This window comes from Scomber japonicus, chromosome 17 (assembly GCF_027409825.1).
Source record: "Scomber japonicus isolate fScoJap1 chromosome 17, fScoJap1.pri, whole genome shotgun sequence".
NCBI classification, from domain to species: domain Eukaryota; kingdom Metazoa; phylum Chordata; class Actinopteri; order Scombriformes; family Scombridae; genus Scomber; species Scomber japonicus.
In genome coordinates, this window is record NC_070594.1 from 18,346,354 (window position 1) to 18,370,305 (window position 23,952).

The window sequence follows — 23,952 nt, forward strand, 5'->3', positions numbered from 1 at the left end:
GAAGCTGGGAACATCAGGTTAGGGTTGAGGCTGGTAGCCCAGAACCCGGGGCTGGGGCAAACTGGGACAAGGTCCAGGTCCATAGTAGAATCCCTGGAGGGGAAAGCAGAGTAGACTAAGAATTCAGAACAGGGATGGAGGAGGAGACAGAGCAGACAGGACTGTGGGGAACAGGAGACAGGGATGGGAGCCAGAGCAGATGGGACTGCAGGAAACAGGAAACAGGGTTGGACCAAGAAAATAAGCAACAACTAGATAACAGGATAAATGCTGGAGAAATGGCTTGAAGCATAAACTGACTGAGCGGAGGCTATGATCTGTCAAGGCTAAGTATGAGTAGAGGTCTTGATTATGGAACAGGTTGCAGCTGGTGGGGCTCTGCTCTGACTCCAGCACACCTGTCTCCACTCACACAATCACACACACTCAAGGCAAGGTCATGATTCAAGCAATGGCTGTGATGCTATTTAAAGTAATTGTGTGTATCATCCTGTGAAAGTGCACTCTAAGGTGCCCCCACAGCAGAGCAAACATGGTGAAATGTCCTCCAAGGTGCCCACACAAACAAGAGAACATACTAAAGTTCTATAATTGCTATCTTAATTACAAGTAAACCAGGATGAAGTGCCTTACAGAGGACTTCTTTATGTGACAGTGGAAGAAAATGTGAATAGTGCCCTGTTAAGTACTCCACAAGGTGTAAAGCAGTTCTCCATGAATTGCTGTGGTAATAGGGTGACCTTGAGGTTCTGTATGAGCACCCTTCTGGTGAAAAAAGGTGGGAAAATGACATATAGGGTGCCATTTTAAAGAAAGAAAAAATATAGTGAAGTTACTGATAGGTTGCCCTATTAGATGCCCTCAAGATGGAACTGGCATTCATGGAGATCAATGTTTAGTTTATGTAGGTTGACCATTAGGAAAATAAAGCACCCTTAAAACATTGTGTGGTTGTGGCTGACATTATTCCATTCAGTTGATTTTGGTACAGTCCTATTCACTAGTATACTGAGTCACACCACCTTTAGATTGTTCTATTGTCTTTGGGTCAGTGCAGTGAGAGGTATAGGTCACATAGCAACACTTTTTTGCAATTAATATTAATGTATGATTTAATGATGATTAAATTGTATCAATGATGCATTATTAATGCATGTAGACTGTATTTTCTATGTTGGTCTGTCCAAAGTTCTCTAACATGCTAAACAATATGCTACATGGATAGTAGTGCTAGATGCATATGGTATACTTTTTTAAAAACTCAATCGGTACAAACTGGAAATCAATGTTGTGATACAGTCCCATCTTTAAAGGAAATCATTAGAGTGTTCTTTATTCAAATGTGTTTAAACCCTTTAGCTTGGATTAACTTGCACTTGTCGAGAGGGAGATTAGCATTGAGTTACCCTATGATTACAGAATGCCAAGAACAGACAGAAAATTGAAGACAATACAAAGGGATCCGCAAAATGCAGCTAGAGGCAGCAAAGAAAGAGATGAGAGAGATAAAGGTACATTTGCATTAGCCTTTAGCAATTGGGATGGCTGCACAGCGGAACTTAAACCTCTGCCTCGGCAGGTTACAACATTTTAAAAACGTATACTGTGATGAAATCTGAAAGAGAACCTTTTGAGAAGCACTGCTGACAGAATAAATGCTACACTGTTCAAAACAGCTAATTCTGTAAATATTATTAGTTCCATGTTCTTTATAAAGATGTGTTTGAGGAATAAACATTTAAAATGTGACACTTTCCCTGTATTTGATTACAGAGATGTAAGCAAAATAAATCCTTTTTAAATACAGGCATTGTTTTCCTCATATTCTGAGTCACTATATAAAATGTTAATATTAATTGGGGAGCACCCTCTTTACTAAACATTATGTCTTTGTTCTCTGCTGATGGAAGCCCACTGAATGTATCAGGTGCCCTTTATATTTTTTCACCTCTGCCCCTCAGACAGCCTGAGTCTGCTACTGCCCTTCATCCACATATCTGTTGAGACACAGCTTTGAAGAGACGACATCAAATGATGAATGATTAGCGCTCCACTAAACAGAATTGTACCTTAACACCATGCACACGTAGGATAAACCGCTTTATCTTTGCGTGCAGGTACAAACAAACAAAGAACCACATGTGGGGCAATCAAAAGCACTATCCAAAGATCTTTTGAAATAAACACTTTGGACAGACTGCGACACAACAGGATGTTACATCAGAAGTTACATCAGCTGCACCCTGACTACCACAATTCCTTCTCTATGATTAACTACAGATACGAGCAACTTTTACACACACAACAACAGCCACCCACAGAAGTCCCCTCATATCAGTCGTAGTTAGTGTAACTGTCAGGGAATGCAGTTACGTCTAAAATTTACCAGAAGGCAGCTCGGATACAAAAACAAACTTTGATCAGTATGTATTGAGACACATGCACACACACAAAGCAATGCACCCACACATACACACAATCCCTTAATCCCTCCATCGTAAAAGTTGTGTAGTGATGTACTGAATGAGGGACAGCTGTCAATCACGGCCTGTGCTTTGAATGGCAACTTACCTGTCTCTGCTGTTACTGTCAAGTCTTTAAATGTACACAAAGCTGGACCATAGAGAGTTCATTCAGATCCACACTGACATGCTGTTCCTCTGCTTAAATATTGACTTGGTTTGACCTTCAAATAGGAATAGACTAAGCTTAACTAAGTATTAATTGTTAGTCGAGGGAGGATCTTGTAGACATTGATAAGTGAGGACTGTAGGGAAATGAGGAATATACGATAAGAAAGCTAATCTGTATAAGTTACAGCAGAACACGTTCTTACACAGGATTTTTAACGCTATAGGTCTCTTGTCACCTAAATTTGATGACAGGTTCTGTTTTTCTCTTTGATGATGACCTTGTGTTCAGCGCTCTATTCCCTCTGCGCCAAATCTGAAGTGTTGCAGTTTTTTTGTGAACCACTCCCAACTCATTATTTGATTTTTTTTCACCCCCCCCCCCCCACCTCAGTGTCTGCAGAGCTTAGCTGTGCTGGCTGAGGAGAGAGGTGCTGTTACTGGTGGTGGGCCAAAGAAGAGTGAAGAGAGAATGAATTCAAAGCAAGAAGAGGCAGGGTGAGAGAAATAGTTTGGTTTACAAGAATGAAGTTGCAACCAGGTCAGCATTTCTGTGTCTGCAAGTCTGGGGTTCGGTCCAGCCTCCAGCATTGGCTACAGCTTGTGTGTGTGTGTGTGTGTGTGTGCAGTAGAGAGAGAATTACAGGAGGGTTTGGATTACTGCAGTAACTGCTGGGTGTCAATCTGTGAGCTCTCACCTTTTCCCCTTCATTGCTATCGTTCTATCATCATAAATGCTTGGCCTTTCGGCTCCATGTTGTTTGAGCTGAGTTTTAGCCACGGCAGCACCAGCTTCTATTCTCGCTCCCTCCTTTTATCAGCATAGCAGGCTTTGAGGCCTAGAGACATTCATTCCCAGAGGGAGAGAGTAACAACCATGGGACAATGCTGCTGCATGTTGAGCCAATAAGCCACAGGATACTGTATCTGTTGCGTGTCAGCTGAAGTGTGTCTATCACTCTGAGTGCATGTGTATGTGTGGTTGCTGATGTGCAGAGAAGTGCACATGCCTGTGAAAGGTAGAGACAGGTAGATGAAAAGGTGAAAAGAACAAAGCTAGAATGAGGCTCTTGGAGACTTGAAGGGACTGTACTGTATGTTTTTGACACATATGTGCCTTGTGTGCATAATTGGTTGAATATCTTGGTAAATACACTTATTCACTATCTTACCAGGAGGTAGATTAAAAGATTGATATCACTCTAATATCTGTCTGGTAAGTATGAAGCTATAGCCAGGAGACAATTAGTGTGGTTTAGCTTAGCATAAAGAATGGGGGCAGGGTAAAACTTTGTCAAAGGGCTTTGTCAATTAAAAAAATCCACCTACAAGCGTTGCCAAAGCTTGTTTAATTTTTACCAAAACCATAGTCCAAAACCTTTGAGGTAGCTGTTGTCCCTGCTTCCAAGATAGACTAACCACCTTCTGGCTGTATTTAACATAGATATGAGACCAATATCAATCCTCTCATCTAACTCTCACCAGAAAAGCGAATAAGCAGATTTCCCTAAATGTTGAACTATTCCTTCAAGACATAGCCCTGTATCTGTAGCACCATTAACTTTGTAAGACAGTCCAAGAGAACAACTAAAAAATAAAATTGAACTAATACATATATATATGCTCTTGGTTGCATCCAGACATGCAATAAAAGATCAAGTTACTCTGCTGGTGTGTGGTGAGCTACACCTGTCTTAAATGAGATTGTTAAACCCAAACTGCTGCTCTTGATCAAATATTGAATAAAAACTGAGTGATGAGCAGAAGACACCAAAAACTTAATGAACCTTTGACTCCTGCCGCTGTTGAGATCCAGCTGAGATCTGATAGCACCACACCTCACTGAAAGACAACAGTGTGAGGTATATGTTTGATAGAGATATACCCACAGAAAAGGAGGAAAGACAGTGATTTCCTGAAAGTTAGAATGTCCTTCATCATTCACAAAAGCAGCAGCAAAGTACTTGATTAAGCCACTCTTGGATTATTGCCTCCAAAATGGAAAGTGAATTAAAGAGGCACCACAGTCTCCACACCACTTAGAATGTGTATCTAGTTTCACTTAATTTCATCATCCGACTATGTGGGTCCATTTATGAATCAAATATTTTCTTATTAGTTGTGAAAAGTCACATGCACACACGCAAACACAGAGACACACACAATGGCCAACTCGTTCAAGGTTACACTGGAGTTCTTCTGTCGCTCACAACACATTTGTATCAAACCATCAGCCAACAGCTGCCAATTAACAAACAGCCTCTATGTTAATACACAAACGTCATTGCCAATTAAGGTGTCGGGTGATCTCTCTCTCTCTCTCTCTCTCCCTCTCTATCAGGATGGTATGACGTGCATACCCTCACTCCCAACAACTGTACCTCATGCACACAGGAGGCAGAGAGCTTTAGGTGTTCTGAAAACAGCAAATAACATATCATGTTTAAAAAAAGGAGGAATGAATTTGGCGAGAAGGAACAGTGCGGAGACAAGAGGGAATGTTCTGTGCCAGGAACAAGGCTTTCAGGATTAGCTCTGTCATGCAGTTACAAGGGTAGAAATAGTGGTTGGCTAGATGATGCCTGACAGACTGAGCAAAAAAGCAGTGGAATGCTTTTATGAGCAGAAGAAACACTGTGCAACACATACATGCATACACTATGTTTTAAGTGTGTGTAGAGCACACTGGATGAGTAAGTTCATATTGAACATTGTGTGCTGCTACAGTTTTCACATTCATGCTGTATACACAAGGACACATTATTGTAAAGTTTGCTTAAGTCTATTATTTGTTGCTGTTGTTCTTGTTCAAGTAAGATCTTGTTCATATTTTGTGTATTACTAAATTAGGTCAAATATTATTTTGAAAGGGAATAATTTTCTACAATGAAAATATTTAAATAATAAAACTATTAGCAGCAGGGAAGAAAAGCCTTGGTGCACGTGTGGATTACTGCAGGATGAATGCACATGCACAGACATACAAGCAGGCATAAATAATTTATCTCATCCTGCTGTCTTGTACACACGTTTGTGTGCACACTCTAACACATGCACACACACAGCCTAATGATAATTTCCTTCATGCAGCAGCACAAAATTGAACTATTCATTATTGTCAACCTTGAAAACAGCATTCTGCAGGCATGGTAATGAGAATTTATTAACGTCCACAGCCACTAGATGGCACCCTCTTCCCTTTCATTTCCAATTTAGTTTTCCATTCCTCAACTGATCAGCTGACTCTCTCTGTGGGATGCACTCCCAATACTAAGCTAAGATAATGGGCACTTAGTGTACTATATTACATTCAGTTGACAAAAAAAACATCAGATTGATCTGCAGCTGTATATATATGTTAGAAACCTAACCATCTGTTTGGAAACATGTTCACTTCAACCTTGGGGATTGTTATCATCAACAACTACCTGTGTTGGTTTTAAAGATCTGTCACCTACCTATGTTGCATTTTCCATGTACACCACGTTGTCTTGGTCTTGTAGAAATTGAACCTTTTGGTTTTCTTTTTTGTAAGATTATATCAATCAACTAATCAATCAGCACCCTTCAGCTTGTGGGAGGTTGACTGTACCCAGCATGCCTTGAGTCATATAGTCAATACAGTGACCTTCAAGAAAGAAGAAAAAAAGATTTGCAGAATATAATCAGGCATGGCTTGGCATTGAAAAGTCAAAACCATACATGGCAAGTGAGATGGCTTGACATTCTCAACACAGTGAAAGGGGAAATGGTTTGCACACAGGCAATCTGTAATGTAATTTTTTTATTTGATATATCCTAGGGAAAGATAATGCAGGTTATAAATACAAAGATGATAGATGAAAATATCATTCAATATTGGATCCAGTGAATAGATGGTGAAAGTTTGAGTCTTTGGAAGAAAAAAGTATTATAGTTATACTAATAAATAGTTAAACTAATAAGTATAGTTAAACTTTAAAAAATGTGTTAGACTCCTAACTTTCATAGGTTTTTTATAGTGTCAAACCACTTTGTAAGAGGCAAACCATATATAAGCTACATATATATAGAAACTTACACCTTTGAATCAAGTATGGTAACAATCATTTGGTCAGGTGTTGTTCCATCAAGTACAGGCCATGCTGTTGTGATTAAATGAAGATTCTTGTTCAAACAGACTTGTTGAAAGGTGACCACTGAAGAGAAGTCAGATTGGAGATTTGTGCCTAAAAGCATCACTTCTTCTTGCTAGCACTCTTGGCACCTTTGTTGGGCTGCTTATTGGCAGCAGAGGTGGGGACTGTTTTTTCTTGAGCTGCCTGCTGGGCTTCCTCCAGTGCTTGTTTCTCTTCTTGTTCCTTTTTTATGGCTGCCATCTGACGGCTACTAAATGCTTCACAAGCATCAAGGAATTTCTTACGGCGCTGCCACAAGGCTGCCTGGGGAAGTTACAAGAGAATCAGAAAGAGAAGTTAGACAATGATGGAAAACCAGAAGGAAAGAACAAATCTTTCTGACTCTCATTCACTTTGAAAATTGGAACTGATAATTATTTCACAATGTTTCTGTCTCCACTGACCTGCATGTTTTCATATATCTCTAATTGCTGTCTCATTAGCTCCTTCCTATTGAGATCTTGCTGTTTCCGGTGCTCCAGCACATTGTCTCGCCCCAATCGGAAGGTCTGGATCTTTTCTAAGCGCTCCCTCTGCTGGATCTCCTCGATCTGTGAGTCCATCAGTGCTGAAAAATCCTTTTGCCGTCTACATACATACACAAGAACATGTTACAATTTACAAACATACATACCACAATTTATTGTAACACTTTCATTCCTTTATAGTCCTTTATAATCCCTTACCCAGGACTGTCATGTTGAACAGTTTATTTATAATGAATGCTCAAGATTTTCTCTGATACACATTGTTGTGTGGTTCCACATGTTTAACCAAATTCTGAAGCGAATATTTTAAGAAATCAGATATTATCAAATATTGTCAGCTACAGCAAATCTTATCAAACTCTATATACTTGCAAATTTTACAGGCTATTCTGTGAGATAGAATGATAATGTTGACATAGACAGAACAAATAAAAATGGAAATGTGGCAGATAAATACAGAGATAGGCTGATAATATGATGGACATATAATCCCTTGCCTTATCTCATACCCTAAGTCGTACATTCAGATTTACATCTGAGATGTCGATTTAGTTTTAGCTATAAACAACATATTCTGGTATTTCTCGATTAAGAATTGATTGTATAACTAAAATATTTGTGCGTGTGTGCAAAGAAGAGGGAGAACAACAGTGACGGAAAGACAGAAATAAATGAATGCGACAGTCAATGTGTGTGTTTGTTTTAGAAATAGAAACAACTGCGGGTAGCCATCTGAGGTGCAAACACAGAGGAAGAAATTTGAAGACAGACTGTAAGTGCTAAATAAGCCTGCCAACAGTACTTCCTATAAACCGACCTTAATGAAGAGGGGAGGCTAGTAGAGGTGGCGATGGAGTTCATTCTGTTAATGAACATTGCCCTGTTCAACCTCTTTCACTGCATGCAATAATGTGTGTGTGCAAATGCCGGAAAGATGGCATGCATGAGTGTGTGTGTGAATCTATGATGTGCCCTGCGGTGCGCTTTTGTGAGACAGAGGTGTATTGCAGACTAATCAGACTTCGGTAATAGACTGCTCCTCAGGATCTTTCTCTTGGCTTGAATTGCAGGCCACAGTGTCAGCAGCCATTAGCAGCTGGACACAGACACACGTGCTGGCACACACACATATACACACACGCACATGCACACACCCACAGCAGGAGGGGATGGAGAGGTGATGGGAGAGGGGCACATCCCATTGGAGAGACGAGCTCATTGGGGTCCTGAAATAGCTCTCTAATTAACAGACCCAAATATCATCTCATTTATCATGGAGAGGGATGGACAGAGGGAGAGATGGAAGGAGAGAACCAGAGATGGTGTGAGGGAAAGGAGGAGAGCAACGAGAGACTCGAGGGCAAAGTGGAGGGAGACTCTTCCCTTCTGAACACTCACTAACAAAGGTCAAAAGTTGACACTTGAGATGCTCACAAGCAGAAAACTCTAACTGTGCAGTCATATTGAAGAATGAATAGGTATTCTATGGCCAATGAAATATTTTACAATGTTGAGTGGAGCTGTTACAAGTCATAAAAATACTGCTGAAGCTAAGGATTAGGGTGACATTGACATATTACATTATAAACAATTATATTGCAATGCGCTCCATAAAACAATGGAAAGCTGTTGCTCATTTGATGCGCTCATTTTATTTGCCCTTAATAATAAAATACCTTGACCTTAATTTAAAAAAAAAAAAAAAAAAAATACTACATTAAAGATCTCCAGCATGTTTTAAGGTGTAAAAACAGAATAAATATTTGTGTCTGATCTGGGTTTTTCCACTTCAATTACCTTGTTATAGAATTCTAATCCCCCTCATCATTTAACAATATAGAATGTTTGAATATGCAAATATAATGTATTTCAAAGCTCTTACTCCTGAACACAAGTTGTATCATATGTGTAAAGAGTTAAACTCCAGGATATGTAAAACTTTCCCTCTACAGCAGATGAAGGTCAAAGTCTGCACAGTGAAAGTCAAACATCCAAGTGGAGCAAAACACATTTGACTTTAAGGCTGTTTAAGACTAAGAGTCTATAGCCATGCTAGCAAATCTGTGAGGCCATATTTAGGCACAGCTGTGTTTTGAGCTAAATGCTAATGTCAGCAGGCTTTGTTGTGTTTGCCCAAGCATCCTTGGGTCTCATTAAAGGCGCTATTTAAATTGAAGTTGTTATTATTACGATTATTATCAACATGTTTACAGTGACAATGTTAATATGCTGGTGTAATGTATAGCAACCATTAAGATTTGGACTTTATCTTAGTACTAGATGAAAGGTCATTGTAACACCAAAGTTTTTACAATTCATCTGGAGGGGGACATGAGTGTCTGTATCATACCCAAACATGTCAACCTCATGGTGCCATTAGAGGAAAAGTCAGTGGATCACCAGAGTCAGTAAGAATGATCTTCTCTGGATCTTAAAAGTCCTTACAAAATGTCTGACAATATCTTAAATAGTTGTTTTCATTTTATAGATATTTCAGTCAAGACCAAAGTGGTGGACTGATGTTGCCATGGTGCTAGCAAGGGTCAAAATAATGTTGAAAGTTAATCTTTTCCTAATATTTTTAGTTTAATATTTTTACTGATGCATATACATTATTTACAATATTATTTAGATTCCATCTGGCTGCGGATGAACAATATTTGATCAAGAAGCATATCTACAGTATGCTCCCCCTGCATCCCCATTTTTTTCCTGCAATCGCATGTCTACATATTACTTTCCTCAAGAGTCCATACATTGCCCTTTCAGGCCAGGGAAAGTGTACAGTCTTGTTACATTTCTATTGACGGCACCAATGGTAGCAAAGGTCATGCACATAAGAAATCACAAGCAACTGCTGACAAGGAAAATGATTCTTGTATGTCCACCAACATATAGTACTAAGCACAAACACAGACAAACATGCATACTGAACACACACACACACACACACACACACACACACACACACACACACACACACACACATACACACACACACACACACACACACACACACACACACACACAACTGCCTTGTGCAGTCAGGGCTTGCAGCTAAGTCTTATTTCAGACTCACAAAGCTAGAAAAGTAGAATGATTCAACAACTACATTAGGCAACTGGACCGCATACTGCATATTACCCACAGGACTGTCCTAACAGGGAAAAAGAAATAGCCTGCTAGAAAAATACAAAAAAAATGACGAGTCTGTCTTGGCTGTTTATATATTCTTCTCCATCTCTTGCCTCTAAACACAGATATGTATTCATCTGTTGGAACAAGCTGAACCAAGGACTGTTACAGAGAGGTACATAGAGGGCAACGGACTGAAACAGAAAGAGAAGGAATGAGAAAGAGCAAGGGAGAATGAGAAATACATCAGTAGGTACCTTATAAAGGAAGTGTAGTCCATGTGAGGATGACACTGTGAGGTATCACTCAGCTTTTGTTCGGATGTACAGAGAGAGGGGTCAAGACCAGGTGTGGTAGCAGCTGTAAAAAAAACAATCAGACAAAGCCTCATTACCATATAATGCAAAACGAAAGTGTCCAAGTATTGTATGTATAATATGTGTATTCGCCTGTGAGTATTTACAAAATGTACCAGGCTCTCTGCTTTCTGCATCATCAGTTGTAGCTTCATCACTTCCTTGATTCTGGCCTTGGTTAAGAAACTTGAGACGAGACTGGAAAGCCTAAAAAGACAGCAACGCATTCTGTCTATGCTGTATGTTTGAATGTAGATGAGGGCAAATGTCAAAGTAAACTTTAGTTAATTTATACATTTTCTGAAGCATGCCCTTCATATTTCTAAAGGACATAGAAAAAATATTGGAAACACTTCATGCAAAGGACAGTTACTGGGTTACCTTGGCACAGCGGCCTGGCTCAGCCATTTCCCATGCTTTCTTAACGGCCTTGATTTGGTCTATTCTCTCTGTGTCCTTTTTCACCACAATGCTCTCTGCTTTGCTTTTGTCACCGACCACACGCAGCGTCCAGTTGGCCTTGGTCAGGTCAAGGCTCTGCACAAAAGCACAGAGAGGAAAACATGCTCGCACACTCAAAGACGCTGAAGGTCACAGCACCATAGTGCATCATAAGTATATCTCTTACAATGAGCTTCCCAGACAGTCTGGTATACAGCCAGCCAGCCAGCCAGCCAGCCAGCCAGGACTTTTACATGCTGTAATAATACATCATTTTTAGTTCATTTATTCGGAGATCATCACGTCCTCTACCCCCATCACTGTTGTGCTGCTGCCAAAACGAGAAAAAACTATTTAAAATGGAAATTTATTGAAGACCAATCTGAAAATCTGCCTTTCAAATTTCATTGTGTTTAGGGTTTGACGTGTAGCGTGGAGAACAATAAAATGCATTTATTACAAGGATAAGAGATTTTTCAAGCAGCAGTGGTTCTGACTACTAAACAAGGATCATTATACTGGGAATCACAGACCACAAGATTATACTTTATTATATTATAAGACAAGTGTATTTTATGCAGTCTAACTACACACAGGTCATGTTGGCAGTTGTGAGATACAGCAGATGCCTTTCTCTCTTTGTTTTGCAGATTATAGAGTTGTCTGACAGCAGAGTCAACAAAAATGTAAATGCTGACCTCCCTGATGTAACAAACTAAAAGTGTTATAAAAGAGGTGTTGCGACTGAGTTCAATAGCAATCTCATCACACATGGTTTGGATGGGAATCTGTGCAGAGAAGTTGAAAGTGTGTACTCCACTCAAGAGCCTCCACACACTTGCCTCAAACAGGTTTATATTACTATTTTTAAGTTTTCCCTGGCAAGTACCACTATCTTACAACAGTGAGAAATACACCATGAAAACAGATTGAAAAAAGATTACAAAAGCACTACATGGCCTCTTTTTTGACTGCATGCTACATATTGAATATGACCTTGTTCTCTGAATGGTTTTCATGTGAAGCATTTTAATAACATTGTCCGTTGTGATCAATTAAAACAATCAATTGTAATAAAAGATAATGAAATCTGAATAATTATTTGTAAATGCAATTTGGCCGATGTGATGTAAGCTTTTCAGAGGTACACTTGGCCACTGGTAGTCAGTGATAAGAGATTATCCTTCAATAACTAACTATTGAAATACATGCTTGTACATAACATTAGCCTCAAAGTTGCAGCTGACATTATGCTGGTGTTCTTGTGTGTCACAGTGCTGTGGTGGTGTATTACCGTTCCTAGCCTGGAGCCAGATTTGGAGCTGGCAGCTGGCTTCCCCTTCTCCTTGTCACTGTCGCCTTTGCGGTTGGCTTTGGGTGTGTCAGACTTCTGCCTGTCGCTTGGTGTGGTGGATGATACTACGTAGTGCAAACAGAGGGTTTCTATCATCGCCAAAGTCTGCTGTACACTTATGTGATTAATTCTGGCAATATGGTGTTAATAATGTTATATTGTTTAGATACTTTTATCACTACTATTTTTCGGAGGAATTTTCTGTGAGTGGCATTTAATAGTGCCTTTTATTTTAAAAAAAACAACAAAAAAAAACTGATCACTTATCACTGATCATTTGTGTGAAATTAACATTTAAGTCTCACCTGTTTTGATCAATTTCAGCATAATGTGAAAGGCTGAAACACTTCCTTTGCCAACAACACACATATTAATTTGTGTATACATTCATCCTCTAAATGAACCTCAGCTGCTCATACTCAAGTAGAGCTCATCTGAAGTGCGAGTGTGTCACAGTTGGCCAACACTATACGTGTTGTGTGGTTGCATGTGTGCTAGATGGCACTGTTGCACTTTATAGTCAAAACGGACACAAACACCAGCCTAGATAAAGCATTAACTATGAGTCTCACTCCTCTGATATGGAGAGGCACAATAATCCATCATTTAGCTGACGCCCTTTCATTCTGTCTGAACAGTTTTTTTTGCATGCTCACTGAGTAACTCTCATCTTGATTTATACAGAAATTCAATGTTCAAATTGGATCTAAATATCAATCTGTGTTGTAACTTCAGAATGAGCCATGTATTGGACAAACTTCATCCCTGAAATACAAAATATACTATAATGCGTTCTCTTATCCACACAGTATGGAAAATATTGAGGAGGTTAGCAGGGGAATGAAAACTACTGCTGGCAGCTAACTACTTTAACAGTTCTGTATATACAGGGGATTAAAGCAGAGATGTGTTAATGTGCATGCATTAAACATGTGCAGCACAGTATTTAGAGTAAAGCTTGTTAAACAGCTTGTTAAAGAAGTTTCAAAGCTTGGTGTGTCATGTAGTGCGTGTGTATCCATGTAGCATGTAGGGAGCATGATCAAGGGCACAGCCTCACCACTGAGACAGAGTTAAACTGGGTGAAATTAATTCACTTTCCTGCTGAGATATTTCCCAGGGCACCAGGGGGCAAGAGCCAACTTCATTTGACTTCCTATTGACCCACTTTCACAAGCTTATTGGAAAACCACAAGAGGTTTGTGGGGACACTGGCCTATACATACACACATGGACAAACACAGTCATACATTGGTAAAAGCCTTAACGTACTGTATGGTATAACTATACACATAAAACACAAGCAAATGAGCAGAAGAGCACACAGCATACATAAGCAGCAACAAATCATTACTGTTTACTTCACATATGACCATTACTGTAATAAATAAATAAAGGTTTGTGTTTCTCTATAGTCAATACATCTTATCTGGTTATTCAGCCTGTTAATTTCAGGAATGCCTCCCACACAAGCACACAGAGTCTTCATACCATGCAAACTGGATGGGTAAGTACAGGGACTACAGTCAGGAGCAACAGACAAAAAAGGAGAATGAAGATTCAATGACAGCAGACTGGCCTCTCTCTTCAGGCAATCATGCAAATGGTCACCCGTGCAGCACCTCTTTCACATCGACATCTACCCATGCTGTAATTAATTCATCCGCTCACAATTTCTACAAAACCCTGATTTTTCAATCGATCGAATTTATGCAGAATGATTAAAGGCAGAGAGGCAGAGTTGGTGATGGAGGACAGGATTATTGCCTCAGCCAGCGACCAGTGAACACAAGAAATCACACTCTATGATCTGCAAAAGCAGCTGCATTCATTTGGCTTTCATTAGGCTTGTGATTACAGGCTCCTGGCTAGCGGAAGCAAAGAACAAACAGTATTTGCCTTGGCCCTTGACACTGCCTACTGAGTATCTGCCACATTTCACACACAACACTAAAATAAACGGTGCAAAAACAAACAAAAACAAACCCAAAACAAAACATATTAGGGTATATTGGGGAAAATTAGGAAATGTATTCAAATGCTAAAAACATTTGAAATGTAGTCATAAAGTTAAAATGACCTCATGACCCATTATATGGAAATTTGGGGGTAATCGAACCATACATAATTCTAGTTTAGTTTGTATACTATTGGTAGGCTTGATAGAATTAATTTTGATGTTCAGATCAAGATTCACATTTACTTCACTTAATTAACCAGTCATTTTTTTAATTTAAAAAATATAAACAGTGACTTTCCTGGCTCTCCCCTGTGCAACTTAATGTGGCTGACTTTGAGATGTGGTGTTAGTGATAGTTTGTGACTCAAGTATGTACCTTTCATTTCATTCTTCTCCAAGTCTCTGAGCATATGGACAAAAGCCAGCTGAGACTCATCCAAATCCCAGCTCTTATAAAGCACTTCTGCCTTTACCACATATTTATGACCCTGTGAAACAAAGACAGTTACAGTTTAAACACATGATAGACAGACACACACATACAGTAACTTCAAAGAGAGACGTACAGCACGGCAAGGCATGCAGCATACTGTACAACACTAAACAGTCAAAGACAACATGGCTTGCTTGCTATTTGGTGAACATACAGCTGTCAAACTGAGCAAGTGCAGATGATTCAGAGATCTTAAAGAAGAATTGCACATTTTGTTTTTGCTGTTGCTCTGCCCTCTTTGACAGAAGCACATGCTTGGCACAAAGGGAGAGAGGAGGCAGAGGGCTTGTTAGCCAAGATTATATCAATGTTGGTAACGCCTACATCCATCACAGTGAACAGAAAAGACAGAATTTAGACAAAATTCAAGGTGAGATTTTCTGTAAAAAAGGCATAAATAAACATTTAAATTGTTTTTGAATTTTTACATCTACAAGAAGCTAAATAGATGCATTCAGCTGAAGAACCAAAGGCCATGTTTTTTCATGTGTTTACATGTGTGTTTAAATCCCAGACAGATTCCACTATAGGGGCCTTCACCAGTAATCCACCATTACAGAGCATCAATATATGTCTTCTTTGTGTCCCTGCAGTGCAAAGCAGCGCCTTAATCACTAACCCTGTGCTCTAAGTCTTGATCAATGTTCTTAGTCCTGATCAATAGCTGTTTATTCTGGCCTGCTGCTGATCTATGGGATCTGACATGATCTGTCTCATTACTACTGATGCCGCTACACTGCTGTGGTTTTCTTTCTATAATTTCCAGTGCTTCCAGATTGTAACATTTTTGAAAACTTGTTTTGTTTTGCTGGTGTGGCTGAAAAACAAATCTTCCCAGGTGTATGGCAATGTTTTTGAAACATGTTTTAGAATTGCTCTATCCACAGCTGTAAATGTCAGATTAATTGTTCTTATTTACGAGCAGTATGCCTTTACCTGGGGAACATTAAAATGACTTGTTGTTCGAGATGTATCACTGATAGTCATCACAGCAAAACAAATTCAAACTTAGAACAAGAATTTATGGACTTGTGTAAACTGTCTATTGTGAGCATGGTGTGTTTTTTGTGTGTATGTGAGAGTATGAATCTACACATATAAAATATGTACTATATACGTTGTCGTACGTTAGATAGGGGGTCTTCAATAGAGACAGAATGACTCATAAATCACGCACAAATCACTGCTCTCTGACAACTGCTGATAAATCAGACAGTAACAACAATACCACCCCTCCAGTTTCTGCTGCTCTCCTCTTTCACGTTTTGTCTGCCGAGAATGCGTGTGTGGGTATGTGTAAGTACATGTGTCTGTGAGTGTGTGTGTATGCTTGCAAGTAAGGCGTTATGTGTATCTGGCAGTGAAAAATTGATATGAACACAGGCAGAAAGCAAGTGGGTGAGAAAGACAGAGAGATAAAGTGAGACGCACGCTTGTGTGCGTGTACAAGTGAGATCAGTCAAGTGTTTGAGCAACAGCAGATACCACGCAGACAGTTGTCAGTGATACCGTCGTCTCCGTGGGAGGCTGGTACTGGTCAGACGAAGACTTTGATTTCCCAGCCGCACTGTCCTCCCCATCTCTTTGCCGAAGAGCGTCGACTATCTTGACTCCCTTGTCCTGGGTGGGGCATCCTTTCTGGTTCTCTTCAGCTGAGCGAACGGGGGCTGTAACAAAGACAGAGATATTACAGAATGCCTATGTCTGAGAAAAGACAAGAGTGGTCAGTAATCTGTGCTTTTGTCACCAATGGCAGCATAAACCAAAAAGCAAACTCAAGAGTTTGAAAGTCTTTGTGTGTAGTGGTCCTATTGTCTGCCATTATTTTCCAGATGATTTGTGGCCATATTTATTATTATAGATGTGAGGTAATAAAATTAACTAATCCACAGTCCACATTATATCTCTTACTTGAAAAATAGTCACTTTGAGGTCCCTTTAACCCAAAATTCGAACCACAGCTCACTAACAACGTCACATAAGCCTAACTTCAAGGTATATGGTAGTGGGGGGAGGATGATAAACACTAAGTAAACTAGTTTGAACCAGTTTTGACTGCACTTTTTGTCTAGGTATATGGTAGTGGGGGGAGGATGATAAACACTAAGTAAATGTTAGCCTGAGTCTGTGCAGCATGCTTTCTACCAGCCTTGCAGATAGACTGTTAATGGATTCTAGGAGGAAGAGAATGTAAAATAGTGTCTGTGAGACAAAAAGCAAAAGATCGAAGCTCGGGATTTTGGTAAAACAACCTTTATGAACAACACTTTTCAAGGTCACTGATGTCTAATGTGTGTGAGTATATGTACTTATGAAGAGTAAAGAGAAGTGTTAGCACAGACACCACAAACCTTCTGCCACAGTGCAAGAAGTTTTTCTGTCATCAGTTATTTCCCAAACCTAATGCTCACATTTGTTGGCCAGGAAGTTGAACACAGGAATCACTACATGGCCTTTCCCGGTGTTGCTGACCACCTCTCTCTCCTGGTCCAGAATGGACAGACATATCAGTACATCTGGCTTGGATGTCTGAAACTGAACTGTTCCCAGGACATCTGCTGTCACCTGCACAGAGTAACTGTGAAAACATTTCAAATGATTTGGGGTACTGTTAGTCTCCCAGAGTATCCTGTTGTCCTGTGTTGGAAGTCAACACTTTATCTAAGGGTTGCTTGAGAGTACGTTATTACCATCTACATTCATCTATTACTTAGACTATGCTGAGTGAAATATGGGCTCTTTGGCAACTGTCATATGTTGTTTCCTCTAATCAATCATCTAACAGTGATATACTGTAGATTCAATCTTTATGAAACAGTCCCAACAGCAACAACAACTTTCCAATTGATCAGTATAAACCCTACGATGGCCATTCAAATGACCTCATAATGCTTTCTCTTACCGGCATATCAAGTTTTTATCATTGGGAATGTAATAATCCCGGAATTCCTTCACAGAAAACATGTTAAGCGTCTCTTGGGCCAGTTTTGGAAGAGGTTCCCTTGAGCCAATCAAGCGCATCCTCCACTTGGTACCAGCAGGGGGTGATTCAGGTGTGATTACCTCTGCTACAAAGGTATAACCAAGCTGGAACAGGATATACAGAAAGGTTTACATACATATGATATCTATGTGACTTCTTTATTATCACAAATAGGTCAATAAGTATGCATCCAGTTTTACAGGAAGCACTTCTTAAGTTAAGACATTTTTCAGTGAAATAATACAAATCCTATTAAAAACAGATTAACTGAATGCTAAGTACATGGAGGTTTGAAGAGCAAGAATTTATGGCATCCACAGACCTTATTGGGTTGATAGACATGTGGAACTACTTTGTTGAAGACCATGTCTAGCTCCTCTCCTGTGTCATTATTTATGACATGCAGCAGAGAGTTTGGGATTGGAGAGTACACTTTTGGGACCAGCAACATTTCCTTTGGAACCAGGAACACCTCTCTTCACACACAAAAACATAGAGCAGAGTTCAAATTCAAATTCCAAGGTCAGACCATAATGTCAGGTAGATCAGATCGTCTGTTTTGTTGACACTCTGAAATTTGATGTTACAAAAATATCAACACTTTCTAATGTCAGCTTCACTTCTCAGTTGTGTACAGTACATTGCTCAAAGGCAAATGAGAAGGGGACATCAGTAATTTACACCTGGATTCACCCAGATTTTCAGAGCCAGGTTGGCTCTGACAAACCTAACCTTTGAGTTAATTCTCTAACCTGAAGACCAAGACCCAGGAGTTGGCTGTGTCTGGAAGGGAGACAGAGTAATCACTAAATGTGATTCTGGTCCATTCATCCTGCTGACAGGGGTAGAGCTCAGCTTTTCTCTCAGGGTGGTCAATGATATACCTGTGCAGGAAACACAGAAGCGGAGAGCACTATTAGGAACTTCAATTTAAAATTAAGTAGTAAAAACAAATATAGAGAGAAGACCACGAAAAAAAATCTTTTCTCAAAAAATGATTGACTGATAACATACACTATATTACTTAATAACTTAACTAAGAAATCGTTATTCTAGCAAAAAAAAAGACTAAATTGGAGGAAAGCCGATGCACTTCACATCCCAGCATGAACTTTGACTGAAGTGGATGTCACGCTCCGAGGCTCACAACGCCCAGCAAACCCCCACCCATACATACACACATTGACGGAGCTCTCAAGGCTCATGCACAAACATACTTCCCCAGGCAGCGGGTCATTCAGCAGACGCTGCTAGCCGATTGGAACGAGGAAAGGATAAACAGCAGATGGTACCACTGGGAAAAGATGGAACACAATGTGGAAAATGCTCCCTGCCTGGCCGCCACAGGCCGCCACAACTAGGAGAGGGAGCAGATTCTGGGCATGCTGTACAACAGGGAGGCTAAACGGATGCCATACAATATACATAGCATCGGCACAGTATTGTAGTGGGAGTGCTTTCATATTGTCTCAGATAATCACATTGGTTTGAATGAATAAATTATGTGTTAGGCAACTGAGATGTGAGGTGCTCAACAATAAAATAATGTTTTTTTACTCATAGTATGTATTCCATTTAGACTTCATTTACCATAGCAAGAAGGCAGCATATTTGTCTGCATCAGATTCAACCTTCGGCCACATGTCACAAAGGAGCTTTGATGCGTGGAGGTTCTCCTTCGTGCCTGGATGACACAAACATACACATGCACACACACAGAGAAAAGCAGCCACCATTAAAGATGAAAGACAATCCATGTTGCTGTCAAACACATGAAAAAATTATTGTTGCTGACCTAGTTCAGAGTGGGAAGCAGAAACTGATAAATGCATTTTTGCCTCATTCGGTGAAAGGTGATAGGAGAATGATTATTCACACTTTCACATTAACTTTTATACTCATCTCACCAGACAGGTAACATTTCTGAAACAACAGGACCTTCTTTTTTTTTTAAATAAAAGATGTAGTACTATGTGATTGTGCATACGTGTGTGCCAGTATGTGTGTTCCCATTCATATAAATGAAACCTCCATCTCTGAAGGGGCAGTTGAATGATAGATGTTTCCACATCTGAAATGTAGCATAGGTGTCCTCACCTCCTCTCAACCCTCCTGTCTTTGCCTTTCTCCCTAGTGCTTGGCTCTCCTTTTCAAATGGCCACTTTTCCAAATTGATACAGCCATTATAGGGGCCAAGGCAGGCTATTGAGAGATGAAGACTTATCATCTTTATAACCAAGGAGGGCCAACAGACAGACAGGGAAAGAGGGAAAGAAGAGCAGGAGAAAGAGAATTGTATAGAAATGTGGAGTGTGCAGCAAGGTGTTTGAGGCATATCGTGGTATTGACAGATTTATTGGGGAATTTAGTTGTGATGTGCTACATCAGTTGTTCTGTTGCTACAATAAGAAAATACCAGTTCTTAATTCTAACAAAGGGCTTTTCAAAGTACATATTTTTTTCTTTTCTTTTTTTTAAATATGACTGGTGTTTTGCCATTACTGTAAGTGCCACTCTGAAAGTTGCAGTTTGTGTTTTGACTAGTAAATTAATAAAATTTCAATTGCTTTGCCATGAAAGGCAATTTCATAGACGTCAAGCTGTTCAGCCTATGTGTGTGTGTGTGTGTGTGTGTGTGTGTGTGTGTGTGTGTATGTGTATGTGTGTGTATGTGCATGTGCATGTGCTCATGCGAGTCCACATAACCACCAGAAATATTTTTAGCGCTGCAAACAGATGGGTTTTATAATGATGTGGATTTTTTAAAAATGCAGTAGATGTCTGGCATGCGCAAACCACATTCTCAAGCCATAACAAAATTAGGCAAAATCCCATTGAAGCTATAGTACAGCACTGTTTGCAAGTGCTGCATTAATGAAGCTGTTTCTGACTCCCATATGTGGAAGTTATTCAGAGGGTGACAGTGTCATGTGTTGTGCCTGGAGAAGACACAGTTAGCTTCCGGCCCAGGCAATAAATAGAGGATGTCTGGGCAAAGTGTCACCACCAGTGTTTCCTCTGGAATCAGAAAGCAGTGATGCACCTTGAGGGTGAGATAACTAAAACTGCTTCTGGGAAAAAAGGGATATTAAAACAGATTTAATTGAATCTGAGAAAATCTTAAAAGTTGACAAAATGTTTTCCCTAGTAGTGGTTATCATAAAGGTGCAGAGCTGCATAAGAGAATGCGTGGTACTGAAACAGTACAAGAAACAAAAAGAAAAATACTCCAAAGCAACATGGCTAAATGCATTTACAGAGGAAAAGGTGCTCAGCTCAATCTCTCCATCTAATTGCTCATTCTTCCGCACAAAGTGTCCACCGTTTCGATATCTTCCCTTCCCCATCTTTCACTTGCTGTCACTATTGAAAGGTTTGGCTGCTGATGCGGGAATGTTGTGTTCATGTATGTGAGCATTTTCTATATGTGTGTGTGTTTCCCCTCTGTGGTGACCCCTCATCTGTCAGGCCTTATTAGTAAGAGTGGCAGTCTCATCAATACATATTTGTGCTTCTACTCAGAGGCAATATATATTTGTGGCTCTGCTCAGAGGCTCAATATATGCCATCAGGCTAAATCAAACTGCCAACTTAAGAAGCAGAAGGTGTTCTTTGTGTACATTCGTATTTTTTGGACACTAAATAATAACATGTGCATGATGGCAGGTATCCTCTTGTTGGTTTTTTGCTCTTATTTAACCACTTTGGCCTCCCCAAGTGATGCAGATGCAGACTCAAGCATAGAGCAGCATAGAAGAAATAAGATTTTAATGAGACTGCTTAATCAAAAGTCAGCAATTGAAGTTTTTCAAATTGGTTTTTAAAAAGATTTAATGAATGAATACATGAATACATTTTCAGTGTGTGTGAGTGTACGGGTGTGGTTACCAGGTTTAGAGGCTTTAAGGATCGCTCGCACCAAGTGCCCTTTGAATCCAGCCTGCAGGATGGTGACTGCTTTGACCTCCTTGATTGTTGGCTGCCTGTCTCTCCAGCTCTCTGGAGGCTTTGACTCTACATCCACTTAAAGGAGTGACAAAGCAAAACAGTAAAAGGAGAGAAAATCAAGATGTGAGTAAATACCAAATTGTTGATACTGTGGAATACAATGGAATGAGTGACACATTTCACACAATATCAGGATTTTTGTATTACCGTAATTATTTTTTCAAACTTTGTGTCAAATCGTATATTCTATTTTCATGTCATACATCAAATGGGTAGAGTAGGCATTTTGTAATGTTTTAATACTCTGATTATCGCAGTCAAGTGCACTGTAAAGAAGGAATAAGATGTAGTGTTAAGACAGGGGCAGTATTGACAACATTTTTATGAAGCCTTGATGCTCAATAATATGTAGATGGACAACATAATAGAATACACACACACAAACACACATATAGCTCCTACTTGCAAGGGAGTGTTCTTTGGTTTCAGGTGCTAAGAGTGAAGGATCAGCAGTGAGGGCCAGTACAGCAAACCGCTCCTCTCCTGTCAGCTTCCTGCCCAGAGCCTCACACAGCATGTGGTAGACTGCTGAGTTAAACAACTAAGACCCCAACACACACACATGCACACACACCCAAACATGCAGTACATATGCACATAGGGGAGAAAGAGGCAAGATGTTAGCAGTTGTATGGTATATGTGGCCTGTGTGTGAGTATTGAGTGTGTGAAGATGGTATTTAGATTATTGTGATTTACACCATCGTAAATATATAAGCATGAAAGGCTATATTAACATAAGACAGATAATCGATTACCCCTAAAGTCAAATCCCCTTAGGGGGTGGGAGGGGAATATTAGACTCAACACATCATTTTTTAACACGGGAGAGAGAGGGGGGTGTGACATGCAGCAAAGGACCTCCGATCCGGATTCGAACCGGGGTCGGCTGCATACATGGCATGCCCTCTAACCACTCGACCACCTGCGTGCCATCATTCATCATTTTTAAATACCCACATAAGTCAATGTGAATCATTCTGCCTTTAATAGTCAGAATATACAGAAGTTTTGTTCAAATAAATTAGTAGAAGACATCACAGCTTAGTATCAGCTGAAACAGACAGCCTTAAAACAATGAGTGTCAATCATATAACTAACTAGTTAAATACTGTTCAATGAAACTTGAATTGAAAATGTAAAATGTTCATTTTTGATTAAGCCAAACAGTTTTTGTAGAGTAGCTAAACAACATGACTGCTAACAAATACATGAATATATACATTTTTTCTGATCTCATAAATAATTCATCATCATTCATCATTACATCCTATATGGTTACATGTGTACTACAATATGGTTTAGCCAATTAAATACTAAGTCTAATATATACAACATGCATATATTTACATATAGATGTAGCAACTGTCAGTCAATTACCAACATATAAAATAAGGTGAGGTAATCGCTGTATGTGCCAAAAGGGGTTAGGGTTAGGGTTAGGGTTACAGTACCTTGTGGTGTTTCCATTTTCCCAGGGTAATGTTGATGTTTTTGGGACAATGCGCCTCTTCCAGGGCTCTTTTAGCTGCTGGCTGCTCCTGCTCATCACTAAAGAGAGCCACCACTCTGGACAGAGCCCTCAGGATGGACAAAGCCTGCTCAGTGAAACGAGCACTCTCCTTTTTGAAACAGGAAAGCAGTGGGAAAGTATCTTGTTTTTGTTTACTGGTTCACTTTTAACAAAATGCAAGTTGAATAGAATAAGAAAGCTGTATCCCTACAGTACACAAAACATTTAAATGAATTTCAGTGGTGGATTACATCAGGATTGCTTATGTGTATTGTGTGCTGGACTGTTATTGAAAGATAAGTTAAACACCTTGTATTTCTTTGTTGAAGCATAAACTTACTGTCCCACTCATTGTTTCACACTTTAAAGAACAGTTTGGTTGATGAGATTATGTATTCAGTATATTTTTGCTGAAATCCTAAACTACTGAGCACA

The 23,952-nt window shown here is 39.7% G+C and overlaps 1 protein-coding gene across 1 annotated transcript in view; it reads right to left on the reverse strand.

Moving 5' to 3' along the window:
- Positions 1-6,847: 6,847 nt before the first annotated feature.
- Positions 6,848-23,952, reverse strand: part of adgb (androglobin) — a 37,806-nt gene continuing 20,701 nt past the window's right edge. The window contains 16 exon segments of the mRNA XM_053337163.1: positions 6,848-7,051; positions 7,192-7,375; positions 10,668-10,776; positions 10,892-10,973; positions 11,148-11,303; positions 12,502-12,601; positions 14,840-15,009; positions 16,524-16,624; positions 17,366-17,592; positions 17,917-18,101; positions 18,320-18,473; positions 18,750-18,881; positions 19,588-19,681; positions 21,886-22,020; positions 22,408-22,546; positions 23,459-23,626. Of these exon segments, the coding sequence (XP_053193138.1) occupies positions 6,848-7,051; positions 7,192-7,375; positions 10,668-10,776; positions 10,892-10,973; positions 11,148-11,303; positions 12,502-12,601; positions 14,840-15,009; positions 16,524-16,624; positions 17,366-17,592; positions 17,917-18,101; positions 18,320-18,473; positions 18,750-18,881; positions 19,588-19,681; positions 21,886-22,020; positions 22,408-22,546; positions 23,459-23,626 (2,340 nt within the window).